The 16,360-nt window shown below is 37.8% G+C and overlaps 3 protein-coding genes across 4 annotated transcripts; 1 reads left to right on the top strand and 2 right to left on the bottom strand.

The window, feature by feature from the left end:
- Positions 1-492: 492 nt before the first annotated feature.
- On the bottom strand, positions 493-3,342 carry LOC122410577 (cytochrome c). The gene is made up of 4 exons (XM_043418808.1): positions 3,209-3,342; positions 1,945-2,003; positions 1,524-1,665; positions 493-1,350 (listed from the first exon to the last, which is right to left on the bottom strand). Exons 2-4 carry the CDS (start codon positions 1,981-1,983, stop codon positions 1,205-1,207), a joined length of 327 nt encoding a protein of 108 aa, XP_043274743.1. The 5' UTR covers positions 1,984-2,003; positions 3,209-3,342; the 3' UTR covers positions 493-1,204.
- Positions 3,343-4,472: 1,130 nt separating this feature from the next.
- Positions 4,473-7,813, top strand: LOC122411473 (uncharacterized). Of its 2 annotated transcripts, none has more exons than XM_043420282.1 (6): positions 4,473-4,857; positions 5,216-5,591; positions 5,664-5,878; positions 6,063-6,584; positions 6,724-7,187; positions 7,393-7,813. In XM_043420282.1, the coding sequence occupies exons 1-6, from the start codon at positions 4,648-4,650 to the stop codon at positions 7,523-7,525; spliced, it is 1,920 nt and encodes a 639-aa protein (XP_043276217.1). In that variant the 5' UTR covers positions 4,473-4,647; the 3' UTR covers positions 7,526-7,813. The 2 variants fall into 2 exon arrangements, with proteins under 2 accessions (XP_043276217.1, XP_043276218.1); XM_043420283.1 differs by having other exon boundaries at positions 4,719-4,857; positions 5,331-5,591.
- A 177-nt stretch (positions 7,814-7,990) lies between these two features.
- Hsc70-3 (heat shock protein 70 cognate 3) lies at positions 7,991-16,354 on the bottom strand. The gene is made up of 9 exons (XM_043420318.1): positions 16,168-16,354; positions 15,207-15,354; positions 14,915-15,134; positions 14,423-14,655; positions 14,009-14,246; positions 13,145-13,156; positions 10,902-10,968; positions 9,940-10,726; positions 7,991-9,806 (listed from the first exon to the last, which is right to left on the bottom strand). The coding sequence occupies exons 1-9, from the start codon at positions 16,287-16,289 to the stop codon at positions 8,751-8,753; spliced, it is 2,883 nt and encodes a 960-aa protein (XP_043276253.1). The 5' UTR covers positions 16,290-16,354; the 3' UTR covers positions 7,991-8,750.
- Positions 16,355-16,360: the final 6 nt, after the last annotated feature.

Genomic DNA, 16,360 nt, shown 5'->3' with positions numbered 1-16,360 from the left:
TAATGCCACTTTGAATTTAAAAAATGGTGCGTTCTTGCGAATATGAACAAAAATGGGTTCTGGGTTCAGGAGCTTTAATTGTTATGGAATATTTGTAAATTTTCATGTACGCTGATTGAATTGATAAGCAACTAGGATTTCGCTACCTTTAAAGAAATATCCATAGATTTTTTCGATGCCTCGGCACTTGTGAAATTTCGATAAACACTTTTTCACAGTTCACAAACGATTGAATTCCATAAAACTGCGTTAATCGACATAAATTCGAAGCCCGAAACTCAAACGAGGCTAGCTCGAAAATAGAATCAAGACTGAATGATCGGGGCATTAAATTCGCGCAAAAGTTTCGAGAAACGCGTGACTTCCTGCCGCGATGACCGCATCCTTCCTCTTCTCTTCTTATCGGATGAAATAGATGTATACGAGTAGAATGTACGAGTCTTTGAAATGCGAGAATGAGCTTTCGGTATATTCAAAACTCGGACTCTCGTGTGTGAATTACGGCCGAATTTGTATTTTCAGGTGACTTTTTTCCATCATTCTTTACATTTTTTGACACATCATAGCACATTGTATATCAATGATTGATCCAGGGTTTTATTTCTTTCGTACTGTACACGTTTAATAAATAATAACGACAACAACTTGAGGTTCGAATATCAACCAGGAGACTCGTGAGCCGCAAGCGCTAATCAAAAAATATCGTCGGTTTAAAAGTTTTATACGGACATGAAGTTTCGAATCCAGACGACTTTTCTATGTCCGTAGTCCTTTTTTACACATTGCTTTTTATTAATCTTTAGAGTGGTAAATTACGATGTAGATTTTGCCTATTTTTGTTTAACAATAACAATTCGTACTAATGATGGACACGAGTGGCTCTCTTGAAATAACGACAGTTATTCCAAGATCGAACGGAGATGAGGATGTTATTGAGATGTTCTGAAAATGAGTGCGATAAAAAACGCGACGCCGCTCGATGTAGAGCTTCCTCCGGAGATATAGGGCGGTTAACGTCGCGACGATGATAATTTAACTATTTGTCGTTGGGTTAGACACATCTTCCCCGACTCTCCTCGTTCGCTCAGCCATCTCGTTCCATTCTCCTTGCTCCTTATACTTCTTCTCCTCTCTCTTCCGTCTCTTTCTCTTTTGTGATTTCTATGAGAAATCACTCCGAGTATCGAGTCTTTTTGTTGCTTTTTTACTTGCAAGCCTGTTCCAAGTAAGCGATGAGATCGGCACGCTCCTGAGGCTTCTTCAAACCCGCAAAGACCATCTTTGTACCCGGAATATACTTCTTTGGGTTTTCCAAGTACTCAAAGAGCGTATCCTTGTTCCAAGTGATGCCTGATGACGCACATGGGAAAACAAAAGTAAACACAAATGTCAGGTGGTTTGAGCAATTTTGAGAACTTAGAATTTTGCAAACGCAACGAGCGGTAAAATTCGTAGGAATCACAAATTTGAAAAAAAAAAAAAAAAAATCATCAAGTAATGTATATATGGAAAAAGTAATGCACCTTTTGCCTTGTTGGCATCCGTGTAAGAGAATCCCGGAGCTTGACCAGTTTTCCTACCGACCATGCCGTGCAAATTTGGACCGACCTTGTGCTTACCACCAGCCTCGATCGTGTGACACTGAGCACATCTTTGTACGAAAACCTGAACAGTTGAAATTCAATTTGAAATAATACTGACAATATGCTTAGGCAGCATTGTCAATTGCCTCTCCGGTAGCAGCTGGTATACACCGGCTTAAAATAACATGACGATACAAAGTCTCGAGAATATATTCTAAAAAAAAGAAACTATTGAGGGAGCGTCGGTCACGTTGTTAAATAGAAAGATGGCGAATCAAACGCGTTACACATTCGAGATGGCGCTGGAATCGTGAACTGAAGAATTCTCATTACAGAGATCTGTAGTAGAAAATGTTCTTACCTTCTTGCCTTTTTCAGCATCACCAGCAGGAACACCCATGTTTTATAGTTTTAGTTTTTCTGAAAGAAATTGAAAAAATTTCATGACACAATCCGATGTTTAAAAAAATCGAAAACACAACGTACTTCGTTTGATTTTTATAACAGTTCAAACGAAATCAGCCATTGTTTCCATTAAGACGCTGCCGCGTCTATAGATACGGAATTTTCAACTGATCCATTGATTTTAAATCGTATCGTGACGTATCGAACAACGAGAGCCTCAGCTCCAAGGGTTGATTATCCTAAATGCCAATGGATAGAAAATGTTTCACCTTCGATTCGTCTGCGAGATAACCAGCGCATAAAAATAACGATTCTCTTATCTAACTCTGGAATGTCTCGAGCTCATACATTAGCACGCATTCCTAATATGATGCACTTGACACGCGCTTGCGCTCAATATTTCGGTGACCTATCCCGATCGAGATTCAGCGTTATCGACTCTAATTTTACTATCTACAATTGAAAAGAAAAAAAAAAAGAAGTATTCAAGAAACAAATTTTCAATTGAGAATCTCTTCAAATAGGTTCAATGACAAGGTCGAACGTCGAGGACAATCACGCGTCTGAAGGTGCCACGAGAGCTTCGGCGTGATGCTCGCGCCCGAAATTGGTTTCACTCCAAGTTTTGAAATTTTTTTTGTGAAACGAAAAATCGGACGGAAAGACACGGACACGTTTAAAAAATTACAGAATTTCGTCGAGTTTGACTCTTAATAATATTGAAAAGTAAAAAAGCCGAGAAAGACCGAAGCTCAAGTGCTTTGAAGTGCATTGTTAAATCAGAGTCAGTAGAACACTGGCTCAGGGCCAGCAAAGATTATATAACAATTCTAGGACACCCAAAACCGTTTTAATCGTATGACAAAACCATTTTTTCCTCTCAACACCTCCGCCCCATGACAAATGATCAGTTCAAGTTGAAACCTTATAAATGGCGCCCCGGATTTCAAGAATTTTCCGATTTCGGAAACACGTGTTCGAACAATACCGAAACGCCATATTTTTTTCCCCATAGTTTCCTGCTGCTCAAATTATATCGTATCCAAGGTTGACGCACGAATTCTCCCCGTTCACGTTCTTTCAACACTTTTTACCCACTTACCGATGTTTCAACAATTTTAAAACAGAAAAAAGACAATCGCGCTCACTGGTCTCTCTCGCGAACAATTTTTAAAAGGCGGCTCAATTTTTCTTATTATTAATTTCCAATGGAATCTTACCTTCTGCGCGAGAAACTTGACGCGTGTGATAACGTTGAGCGATCTGATCGTTGTCCGACCGTGGAATAAGCTCGAAGATCGATGTGCAAACGCCTCGTACCCCTCTCCAGATATATATTGTATTTCAACCAAGATTTCAACGGCTGACGCAATATGGCGAACCACGGCACGGGGGCTGCTGCCCAGAACTGTCTACAGTGAACACATCACAGGTAACGCTGCCAGTTTGTTCTTGTCGAGATTTAAAAATTACAATCTGTTTTACCGACACAAGTTACACACAAATACTATTCTCAATGATTTTTTACATAGTTTTATTTACAAAACTATTGAATACTATCAAGCCTCGTACATTATCCCATCTATTGCTTTCTTACGTCCATTTTACAAACAATGATAAGGAAATAATTGTATAATCTATCTGACCACGTTTACGTGGCTCTCTTATTCCGGTTTAGTTATACAATACGATATAGATATACAAAATGCATATCTGTCGATATATATAAATATACCCGTCTGTATATACAAAACCGGAATAAGAGGGCCGTGTAAACGCAGTCATTGACCACGCGTTTACACCGCACTTTTATTCCGGTTTAGTTATATCAATATAGATATACAAAATACATATCTATTGATATATATAAATATACCCGTCTGTATATACAAAACCGGAATAATGGCCGTTTTCTCCGACGCGGTTCAAACTCAGTTCAATTTTTTTCATATAGTTTCGAAATAGGATGAACCGAGGTTAAATTCAGATTAACGTTCGAGAAAACGGGTATAAGAGGGCCGTGTAAACGTAGTCATTGAAAGTAGAGGAAATCAATGCCCATACAGTCCATATATAAGGATTACCATCAAGATGACATCACCGAGTTTTATGATGTATTTGGGATGATACACATTGCACAAAAAGTATTCATCATATGTACACCCTTATGAACGACAGGGAAAAACGACGAATATTCGCACACTGCGCGCGACGAGCGATAGCCAATGAGAGCTCTGCTTTTCTGACCATCATCCGGAAAATCGCGCGCAGTGTGCAGAGACCATTAGTGTCGTGTAATTGTAGGCCCTCTACCTCTCTACACACGGTTAATTTTGCAATTGCGCAATATAAGTGATTGCACAATATTATTGAACGTGCAGATGTAGTATTGAAACATTGCGCAATCATTGAACAGCAGAAGTTTGAGCTATCTTAAATTTATGGCGCGCTACACACCATACAAACTTATTGTGCAATATTATTGACCGTGTGTAGCAGGCCTTACAATCCCTCCAGATTCTTTATTGTTTTGTTTTGTTGCACATGCCCTTATTGCCCTCAGTGGGGAGATAGCCATTCGGGATTAAAAAGAGAATTCTTTATATTGTTTTAATGATTGTTTGCGCACAAATGCACATACAGCGACAGAAGAGTTAAAATGGAAGAGAATAATATGGATGCAACGATCGCAAAGGCTCTTAAAAGTTTTCTCTGTTTTCTTTACGTGGGCGATGATCGGCCTTATTACGACGCAACAAAATTCTGGAAAAAACAAGATTATTATTCACAGGGAAAGCATTTAAGAAACTTGGAGATCTTGGTCTCGAAAAAGAAATATGAATTGGTTCCCCTCGACAAAATTAAATTGGTGATTATCGTTTCATTTTTGAAATTTTAGTTTTCTATGGATGCTTTGACCTGTCAAAATATTTATAGTAAAATCAGATGCATTATCCTGTGTAATCTTTTCTGCAGAACTGTATTGAAAGCAAAGCTCGGTATATTTCAAATGAGTAAAACTATCATTTTTCTATCTGTCAAAAAAGAAAGTTGTTTATCACTCAATATGAGTATCATTTATAAAACCAAATAAGTTTTGCAGTGGATGTAATTATTAAACTCAACTGATTGAATAGATTTTTTGTGCCCAGGATAATTTATTATTTATTGCTAGAGGAATCTATAAACTGTATTTATAATTCAGTGAAACATTATATTCAAACCAGGCAATGGATTCATGTCTTGTTCGGAAACCAGATACTCTGATGTTTGCTTTAGCGATGTGCGCTAGACAAAGAACAAGTGAAAAATTAAGAACGTCTGTGTACTATTTTGTAACAGAACATTGCAAGGCATGGAAGTATTTTATAAGCTTCCTTGAATATGTGGCGTACTTATGCAGAGTCGAAAATTTCAAAGAGGCGGAAAATAAAAAAGCACCCACCGGTACCGGTCGAGGTTGGAGAAATTCTGTGAACAAATGGTATCTTAATCATGACGCAATGGATCTTGCAATTTTAGTAGGACGATACAAAAGTGCTCATGGATTCAAACATAAAGATATTTTGACGCTTTCCCACATAGATTTTATCAATGCCGAAGGTGCGCTCAATTCTATTAGCTCCTTGATATTAAAAAATGACTGTTAGGAAAAAAAAAAATTTGTCTTTTCAGTGGCAAAACAAGTTGTATTCGTCTATGCCCTCCACGGACTCAATGCTGCCTCCCTAAAATTTAAGAATGAACTTGAGGCAAAAAACCAATTGGATTACTTGAAGCGTGTGGAAGAATTAAGAACATGCAAAGATCCCACAATTGTTGCTGAAATACTATCCAATAGTGACTTCACAATTGATCATGTTCATCCAAGTGTATTGAGAGACGAAAATGTATGTTTTTGGTTAATAAATCACTTAATGCGTATAGAAAGTAGATTTTTCTTGCAGAGAAAATTAAATTTCTCCACAAAGTAGAATGAGTTGAAAAATCTAACGGAAAATTGAAAATAACATAAATATGCTAATTATTTTAGACCAAAGTAAGTTTGAGTAATTCGCGTGCTTATTTTGCCAGGTTTGGAAATCACTTTTACCTGGCATGGATATACGGTCCGTTCTCAAATACTTGCCAAAAATTACCCAACTGGGTTTCTTAAAAAAGGGATCAACGCTGACTGAAATTATCATTGAAATTCTCACTGACTGGAACAACTTGAGTTGGAACAAAATTTTACCTGGAGAAATTCTCAAGATTTTGAATCTTTATGAAGGAGCTCCAAATGCAAGAGTATTACATAGACATCGCTTAGCAAACGTAGAATACGAAGAAGGGTTGGATTTGGAACGTTTGACAGAAGAAAATTGCTTTACGGACGAAGCTCGAAAAATATGGATGAATATAATGGAACGTATGAATAATTTTAATGAGGATAAGAAAGTAATGATAGGGATGGGGAAAGAAAAAAAGAAAATAAAGAAAAAAACCGAAGATACGGATAAAAACAATAAAATGCAGAAAAAACCTGTCAAAATAAAATCACCAAACGTGCAAGTTAAACAAGCTCTCCAGACAGCGTTGAACTTGTCACAAAAAGTTGTAAGTATTCATGAAAACTATAAAACGTTAGTCTTCAAAAATCTTCAACTTCATTAGCTTCTTTCTAAAGCATGACCATAATCATTTTTATTGATACCTTTTTATGGAGCATTTTATTAAATAATCATTTTGCATCCAGGACATAACAGCGTGCAACGAAAAATATTACGTCGTCGGAATCAAGATGCCATCCGGAAATCCGAAAAATATTTCATCATGCTCAGAAGTCGGCCTTACCATTGCTCTTCCTCTCCTACATCGTAATAATACCCCCGAAGACTCAACGACCGTTATTTTCTATGATCCAAAACGAGGCCATGGATTTGTCCCTGAAATATTGAAGGAGTGGAGCTTCGATGAAACTCTCGTGCATACGTTGAATTTGAGCCAAGACGTAAACAATATTGAAATACCATTGCCATTGGGACCAATGTGTTTTTGCAAGTCGGAAAAACGAAAATGTGATGTTTTCATAAATGTTACGAATTTACCACCGACTCGGCCACCGCCAGAAAATTCAGTCAAAATGTCAATCAGTCTACGAAGAGCAGCAATGAATTCAATACTTTTCTGGAAAAAATACTTGAATTTTCAACAAACCCGGTAATTATTTCTTAATCATTTGATGTTTCACAGGCACATACCTGTGAACGTCTTTGATGGATGAAAAATGATTCTTTTTGCGTTAGTTGCGAAATTTACCAGATCTAACGGGCTCAATTTCACTTTGAAAATGAACATAAGCATTAGTTACCAATTTTCAATTTAACTTCAATGTTTTTTTTTTTTCATTTTTCAATACCTCTAGCTACATCAATATTCTGCTGAATCAAGCACCATTCGAATTGAAGGGGTCCGAATGGGATGAAATTCTGACTATAAGGGGATTCGACACAAATGTACCATTCATCATTGAGGCATACGTCCGTGGACTTTTCTGATCGAGTTTCATATCTTTGAAGAAAAACTCATCAATCGCATATTCAATAATCGCATCTAACATAATATTGAGAAGCTTTATATTTTACAAGCTTCTACTCGTCATAATTCGTTTCGAAGTTGTTTCACCAACGAAAAACATTCTTTAGTTTTTATGTACTTTGCAGATGAGAATGAGAAACATTTTTTTAATAGTTTCCACTTAGAACTAGAAATCAGCATTTGGAAATACTTGTTCACAGGTTTTTTTTTTTATACCATTTCTTAAAATAAATCATATTTCAGTTCAATGCTGTCAATTAGTTTCCCTAAAACCTCTCAGCTATGTTTTTTTTTTTTAACTACAGATAGTAATTTTTGGACAATTTTTTTTTTTTTCAATAAACTACTCTTTCAAAACATAAAATGATTTTCGGCATATTGCTAATCAGGTGTCTGTAGTGTAAAACGAGAAATTAAACAAGAAATTACTGAAAAATCGGTTTATTATCGTGATATTGATACACAATGTCAATCATTCACAGACGCATACAGTACACGTATAGTACACAGTACGATAAAGTATTTTTAGGGCTAACGAATTCTCGCTCACAATCTTTCATTCACGCACACGGTAAAGAGAAGAGAAGGGGAAGGGAGTAAAGAGAAGTAATCGAGCGTACGCACGAATTACGTGAGTGAACGACCTTACAACAATTACGCGTAATGGAACCATACAAAAAAATTAAAATAAATAAAGAATATAGGAACGCTACGTTCCTTGCCATTCTCTAGTCTTTTTTTTCCTCGTCAAGACGTGAAAACGATCCCCCACCGACGAGGTTCGCGGATTAACAAGTATTTTAATAATATTTATTAAATGCGTTCGCGAGACTCCAGGTGCGCGAATAATTAATTCACGGGGATCGTTTGTTATTTCCGAAGAACAATTTCAACGAGAGTGGGGATAAGACTCGTGATTGGAAAACTTTCACCCGGCACCCGTAACCGTAAATAGATAAATGAGAGATGATGAGGATGGAAAAACAAAGAAAATTCGACTCTTCGTTTTAGGCAACGATCCATGCAGTTGATCTCGAGTGAAGTTGAGCGTTTTGAAATATTTTTTATCCCGCGGCCCGATTGAGAATGCGAACGTTATTTATCATCAGTCTGTTACAGCGAAAAATAAATTCGCATATGCATCCGAAGAGTTGTTAATGCAGAGGCAATTTCGTTTTTTGCATCTTAAAGCTCATCCCTAAGATCATCCTCGTCGGCTCCGGTTGGTGGAACACCACCGGCACCTTGGTACAATTTCGCAATGATCGGTTGGATAGTGTCCGACAATTCTTTCTTCTTTTTCTTATATTCCTCGGAATCGGTGTCTTGATTCTCTTCGAGCCATTTGATCGAGGCATCGATCGCTTCCTCCATTTTCGTTTTTTCGTCCTCGCTGACTTTGGCGCCAAGTTTTTCCTTGTCGGCAAGTTGATTCTTGAGCGAATACGCGTAAGACTCGAGCTCGTTGCGAGCCTCGACGCGTTCCTTGAGCTTCTTGTCATCGTCGGCGAATTTCTCGGCGTCCTTGATCATTCTCTCGATGTCATCGGGCGTCAAACGATTTTGATCGTTCGTAATAATGATCTTCTCGCGGTTGCCGGTACCCTTATCTTCGGCAGATACTTGAAGAATACCGTTGGCGTCGATCTCGAAAGTGACCTCAATTTGTGGAATTCCACGCGGTGCAGGTGGGATACCTTTGAGATCAAATTTACCAAGAAGATGATTGTCCTTGGTCATCGGACGTTCACCCTCGTACACCTGAATCGTTACCGTATGCTGATTGTCCGAAGCTGTCGAGAATACTTGCGATTTCTTCGTTGGAATAACGGTGTTTCTTGGAATGAGTTTTGTCATCACTCCACCCACGGTCTCTATTCCCATCGTCAAAGGATTTACGTCAAGTAATACAATCGCATCGGTGTCCTGTTCACCCGACAATACACCCGCCTGTACCGCAGCTCCATAAGCGACAGCCTCATCGGGATTTATTCCTCTGGAAGGTTCCTTTCCATTGAAGAATTCCTTCACCAATTGTTGCACCTTCGGGATTCTCGTCGAACCTCCCACCAACACTATCTCGTCCACGTCCTTCTTATTCATGTCAGCATCCTCCAATACCTTTTGTACCGGCTTTATAGTACTACGGAACAGATCCATGTTCAATTCCTCGAACTTGGCTCTGGTCAACGTCTCGGAGAATTCTTCGCCTTCGAAGAATGACTCGATCTCAATCTTCACCTGCAAATTATCATTACAATTAAAATTTACGATGTTCAAAACGGTTGAATAGTCACGGAGATTAATAATCGTACGAACAGTTAACGTTATATTCAATATGAATGAAATATAAAAAAAAAATATAGAAACAAACCTGGTGACTGGCGCTGAGTGCTCTCTTCGCTTTCTCAACTTCTCTACGCAATTTCTGTACAGCGCGGTTGTCTTTTCTGATATCTTTGCCCTTTTTCTTCTTGTACAGCTTGATAAAGTGGTCCATGACACGCTGATCGAAATCTTCACCTCCTAGATGAGTATCGCCGTTGGTAGCGACAACTTCGAAAACTCCGTTATCGATGGTAAGAAGACTGACGTCGAAGGTACCACCACCGAGATCGAAAACGAGAACATTTTTCTCGCCATCTTTTTTGTCAAGCCCGTAGGCGATAGCAGCTGCGGTCGGTTCGTTGATGATTCTCATTACGTGAAGACCGGAAATAGCACCGGCGTCTTTGGTCGCTTGTCTCTGAGCGTCATTGAAATAAGCCGGCACCGTTACAACCGCGTGGGTCACTTTTTTACCCAAATAAGCCTCCGCAGTTTGCTTCATTTTTGACAAGACCATGGCCGAAATTTCCTCAGGCGCGAATCGCTTATCTCCTTCCGCCGTCTTTACTTGAATGTATGGCTTCTTTTCCTTCTCTACTACTTTGAATGGGAAATATTTAATGTCGTTTTGCACCGTCGAGTCGGACCATTCACGACCGATCAAACGCTTCGCATCGAACACAGTGTTTTCCGGATTCGTCGTCAACTGATTCTTCGCCGCGTCACCGATCAGACGCTCACCGTCTGCTGTGAACGCTACGTACGACGGTGTGATACGATTTCCTTGGTCATTCGCTATTATTTCTACTCTGCCATTTTTGTATACTCCAACACTAACGAAATCAAAATAAAATACGGAACATGTCATTTCGATACTAATTTAGTAACTTTGTAACTTTAGTTTTTATACTCATGACCGCGCATTTTTTAATTTGTTCAATCAAATTTTGTTCATTCATCGATCAACTTCCATCATAAATTATACAATCATTTATAAAAAATTCTTACCAAGAATACGTTGTTCCAAGATCGATTCCAATGACCGTTCCGATGTCTTCCTTCTCCTTTTTTTCTTCTTTGGCTGCTGCAAGGGCAACCGCCAGCCCGATAACCATCAGAGCTACTGCTCCCTTCATCTTGTTTATTTTATAATTTTACCTATAACAGACAAGAACAATAAATTAAATAACGAATTAAAAACAGCCCAATTATTCAATGTTGCAAATATTTGATTAATACCAAAATTTGTTTTGAATACGAGCAAAATTAATTATCCGTATTTGGAAATAATTACCACTTAAAATTCGCTTTAGAAAGACCAACATAATTTATTCAAAAGGCTGTAAATTTAATCCGAGAGTAGCAAAAAATCTTACAGTATTCAAGGTAGAGTTCTCCTTCCCCCCCCCCCCCCCCCCCCCCGCCCTTAAGATGATGGATCAGTAGGTAATCACACCTCGAATTTTTGAAATTGAAACTCTTTAGACATCGTTCGTCCGATTAAAATAATAAAAATGTCATCGTACGCAGCACGATCGCAAAAATCCGATGACATTTTTATTTTTTCGATCAGACGAACGATGTGGAAAAATTTCCTTTTCAAAATCTGCAGCTATCTCTCTCGCACTCACGGTTGTGATTACCGACTGATCCATCATCTTAACGTACGAAAAATTACTTTATTCCCAAGATCTTCACTGGGACATATATAAAAATTAGTAAAAAAATGTGAAACGATCGATCGTGCCGTTATACGTGTAACCGGTGATCGCTATAACCATCCAAAATAGATCACGAGTCCCATTCAAATTGCAATACGAATATTGAGAGTATACTTGAAATCATATACAATGCATCGATTCTGAAATTTTTATTAAAACAACTATATAATTTTAAAGCATCAAATATCAATTCACCTATTCAAATGATGCACATCCAATTTAAATTGTCAACTCTAAACACATATGGACTTGTGCTAACACGCGTCGACATAGAGCTATTTTAAAATTCTTAACTCAATTGGATTGGAGCATTAAACATGTATGAAAAAATTTATTTGTACTTCTGCGACGATCAGCGCCATTCTACGTCACGTCCGCTAAAACGAACGAGCAAGTGTACACTCCCCGCAGCAATGTGACGAGTGTGTCTAGCACGTTAACACTCGAATTGCAAAAAAAAAAATGAAAATAAACCGAAATTTTGGGAAAAAACGGGCTAGGTGAAATGGAGTAATTAGCGATTATTCGATTGATTTTCTATTTGTTCTGCGTGAATTTCAAAAAAATTGGAGTACAAATGTCGAATTCGACGTGGCAATTGGAAAAGTAACGCATCTTTTTCGGCAAACCAAATAAAAAGTATACACGCGGGCAATTATCTGGGAAAGAGAAAAGAATTTACTTGGCAGGCTTTTAAAAAATATATCTGAAATCTCCATGGACTTACCAATGAAAGCAGAATTTGCAGCACAGTGTATATGTATATACAGACGAAATGTTTTGACACACTTCTAGACAACGTCTTTACTCTGTTACGTTTCAGAAACGACTGACTGTGAAGAGAATCGGCGCCGGCATATTAACGGGATAATTTTCGTCGTGGCTGGCGGCGATTGGTCGAAAGACGAACGTGGCAACGGAAACATCACGAGCGATTGGATTTTTGAACGAGAGTTGTCTCAACTTGATTGGCCCACGTCGCACATCCCAGCGCTGCGCTGGAACCTTCTCGATATGGGCCAAACGTAAATCGTTGCCCCGTCGCAATCTCTTTTAACACACTAGAAATTTCGATCATTACCAAGTATACAATTCTTATTTACATATACTTTTTCTTTCGGTAATCTCCGTACATTTTTCAGTACCGATTTAATCATGACGATGACTATTGACCACTCGTCTTTTTCAAAATCTTCCATAATACATGACAATTTTCAGGTTGGAGAAATTTCTATCTTTCTATACAAGGGCCTTTATCAATCCACGCCCCTGGTACATCGCTATGCGTGGGGTAACCGTAATCCTCTTTTGAACGCTTCTTCGTTGTTGTTTATAACGGATCATTTTTCCTTACGAACGAATCATCCAGCCAAAAATTTTTCCCATTAGGTGTTCACTTATTTTTTTATACCGTGAAGAAATAATAATAAGACTCTCCATATTTAGAAAGCAATTATAACCAAATAGATTTTTATCCCCATTCCTCTATATAGCCGGCCATACACGCTACGGTTTACCGGAGAGGTCTACCTGCGTACAGACGTGCCTGTGCAAGTTGACCGGAATGTGTATGGCGACAGCCTGTGCAGGTATTTTGACCTACGCAGGCAACCGGAGCAAAATCGAAAATAATTTTTTTCGGGTCTGACCATGCGGTGGACCTGACCGTGTTCGTGGATGTCTTTCGGTGCCCCATACACACGCTACGACGTCAAGTTGACCGGTACAGGCACAACTGCACAGGCAAACCTGTCGCAGCGGCGGTATACCGTATCGTGTATGGCGGGGCTTATGTAATATTATATGCCGGAGGAAAAAAATGACTTTTCGACTATTCCATCATTCACTCATTATTATGCCGTAGAAAAACAGTATTTGACCGTTCCAAGTTGTTTTTATTATTTAAAAAGTTATTACAGTACAAATATGATATTTGTGCGTTTGAAATCTATTTACACCCTATTCACCATTCAACCAGAGTCACGATCAATTTTCAAGAATTCGATTAGACGTAAATTTATAATTGTAAAAGCATGATGGGTTTACAATCCATTGGAGGGAAATGATTTTATAGTTGTTGGAAAAGTTCGAATTTAATAATGAAAATCTTCAGCTTTGTCACAAAAATCAAAACATCAAAGTTCAAAGATAAATTAAACGAATAATACACGCAATGAAAATCATTCCGCATTGCAGAAAAAGTTGAAAAAACATTGATCGCACTATTTCTGCTCGTTTGCCATAAAAAAAAAAAAAATGAAAAACGAGACGGGAAAATTTATCATTTCTTTCATATGACCCTCTGCTGGTTCCTTATCATTTTTTTAAGTACTCTCGCTGAGATTCAATATTTGCTGGACGGTTGTAGAATATCGAGTATGAGAGGAGTGAAATATGTGATGATGCAATCGGCGCCGGCTCGTCGCATGGAGAGTAGCACCTCATTTAATACGTTCTTTAAATTGATTGCACCGTTGTTTGCTCCGTGATAAAGCATTGCGTATTCTCCAGAAACTTGGTAAACAAACATCGGGTACTCCGGATACGAGTCTTTCGTACGACGAACAATATCCAAATAAGCGAGGCCAGGTTTCACCATCAACATATCAGCGCCTTCAGCAACGTCCCGAGCCTGAAAACCGTCGGCAAAAGTTCATTCACACAATAATGACTGCAATTACATTCGTTTGAAATTCTGTCGCGTGGAACAATTCATACAAGAATAACGAAAAAATCGTATTTGGTCGAAAATAAATTGCATCCTAATTTGGGAAAAACGCTTATCATTAATAACTTCAAAGATGATACCGCAGCTCTAGAAGCAAGACCATTGCTCCCCGGTGGTAGTTGGTAACATTTCCTGTCACCAAATTTCGGAGCGGACTTCGAGGCATCGCGAAAAGGTCCATAAAATCCAGAGGCAAATTTAACAGCGTATGAAAGTACCGCGACTCGATTTAGCAGCCCGGCTTCGTTCAATCCTCTTTTGATCGCTGCTATTCTGCCGTCCATCATATCAGAAGGTGCAACAATCTGAGCTCCTACAAAAAACATAATTTACCGCATTTTTATAAGTTTCTGCCGATAAAGGAGTATAACGAAGTCAGATATATTACTGGTGATCGTTGAACCACTGGGGACCACGGGATTATTAATATTATTTATAATTGTGATATTATAAATTATTGAATAATCAATCATAGATAGAATATTGAAAACATAAGAAAAAAAAAAACTATAGTAGAAGATAAGAGATACGTTTTTTTCTGTTATCGCAAGTTATCTATTTTATTATTTCACCAGCTTTTGCATAAGAAACTGCAATTTCTCCAATCCTTTTGATGCTGGATGAATTGTTTAGACTTCCGTCTGCATCAAGAATTCCACAGTGGCCATGAGTCGTGTAAGGACAGAGGCAAACATCGCAAGCCACTACTAGATCAGGAAACCATTTACGTATGAGAGGTAAGGCTTGAATAATTGGGTTCCTTGATGAATCTGCATTTGTTCCTTGATCGTTCTATTAAAATATTTCCATTACTATGAATTCATGAGAGAAAAAGGGAATGATGAAAATACGAGTTCAAATTACTTTTTCCTCATCTTTCATGACTCCAAAAAGTAGAATGGACTGCAAACCTTTGGCTACCAGCGGATCCAGCATTGATTTCAAACGGTTTATTCCGTATCTATAAACTCCTGGCATACTCAATATAGCATCTCTTGCCTCTGGTTCATCTCTGAAAACGAAGCAATTTTTATTAAATTTTCAATTTTTGTAATTACAAAATGAGTATGAGCTTCATAGAACTGAATCAAATATTAATAACAATATTTTTTCTTTATTCATTTATATTTAGAAATGCTGAGAAGTTACGAAAAAAAAAATTTATATATCATTCATTTAATTTTCCATATTGCTTCAGTTATGTCAAAATGAATGTACGAAAAAAAAGATATGTTTAGCATATGAAGAATTGTCAGAATTTTCCTAACTTGGCTACCAATCACACCAAAGACTATGAATTTACTTTTTGCTAAATGAAATTCAACAAGGATATTTCATTTTCAAGGAAATCAATACCATTATTTCAATAATGATTTCTCATTGAAATTCAATGAATACTGAAAAACCATAATAAATGATGAAGGAAATCAATCAATGCATATAACAAAAAAGATTCACTATTATTCCAAGTATTCGAAATTTTTCGCCGAGTTTGCGAAGATAAGGTGTATATCGTTGACGCATTCTCAATCACTTTGAAATGATGTATCTATTATCATTCGTATTTGTGCATGTAGGCTAAAATTTCTGGATTATCAAAAAATATATTTATTGCAGTATCGTTTGATAGAAAATTTGAGAAAATTCTCGAACACTCGATGTTATTTGTGAAAAGAATGAACGAAATTCACTATCGTCTGTTTACTTGATGGAGTTTGGTTTAATTTAGCAACAGTACCGAAAAAATGTACTTGCGCGCGCACGCGAGGGCCTTCGAGAGCCGAATATTTTTTTTAAGGTTATCAATACACTCGAATAAACTTACAATACGAAAATTGGATACATTAGATTGTTGACACTAATTTCCGTGTTTCTCGACTGCCACTGCCTGAGTAGTGGATGAAATATTCCACTATGAAGAACATGTTTTGCTTCAGGATCAACCATATTTTGAATTATGTACACAATTATCTCTTTGTTCGCACCAAGGATCTAATTCGTATTTGTAGCAACACGAC

The sequence above is a fragment of the Venturia canescens genome, chromosome 5 (genome assembly GCF_019457755.1).
Source record: "Venturia canescens isolate UGA chromosome 5, ASM1945775v1, whole genome shotgun sequence".
In the NCBI taxonomy this organism is placed as follows: Eukaryota; Metazoa; Arthropoda; class Insecta; order Hymenoptera; family Ichneumonidae; genus Venturia; species Venturia canescens.
The sequence above is the reverse complement of the archived record's forward strand: the minus strand, read 5'-3'. Positions and strand labels throughout refer to the sequence as shown.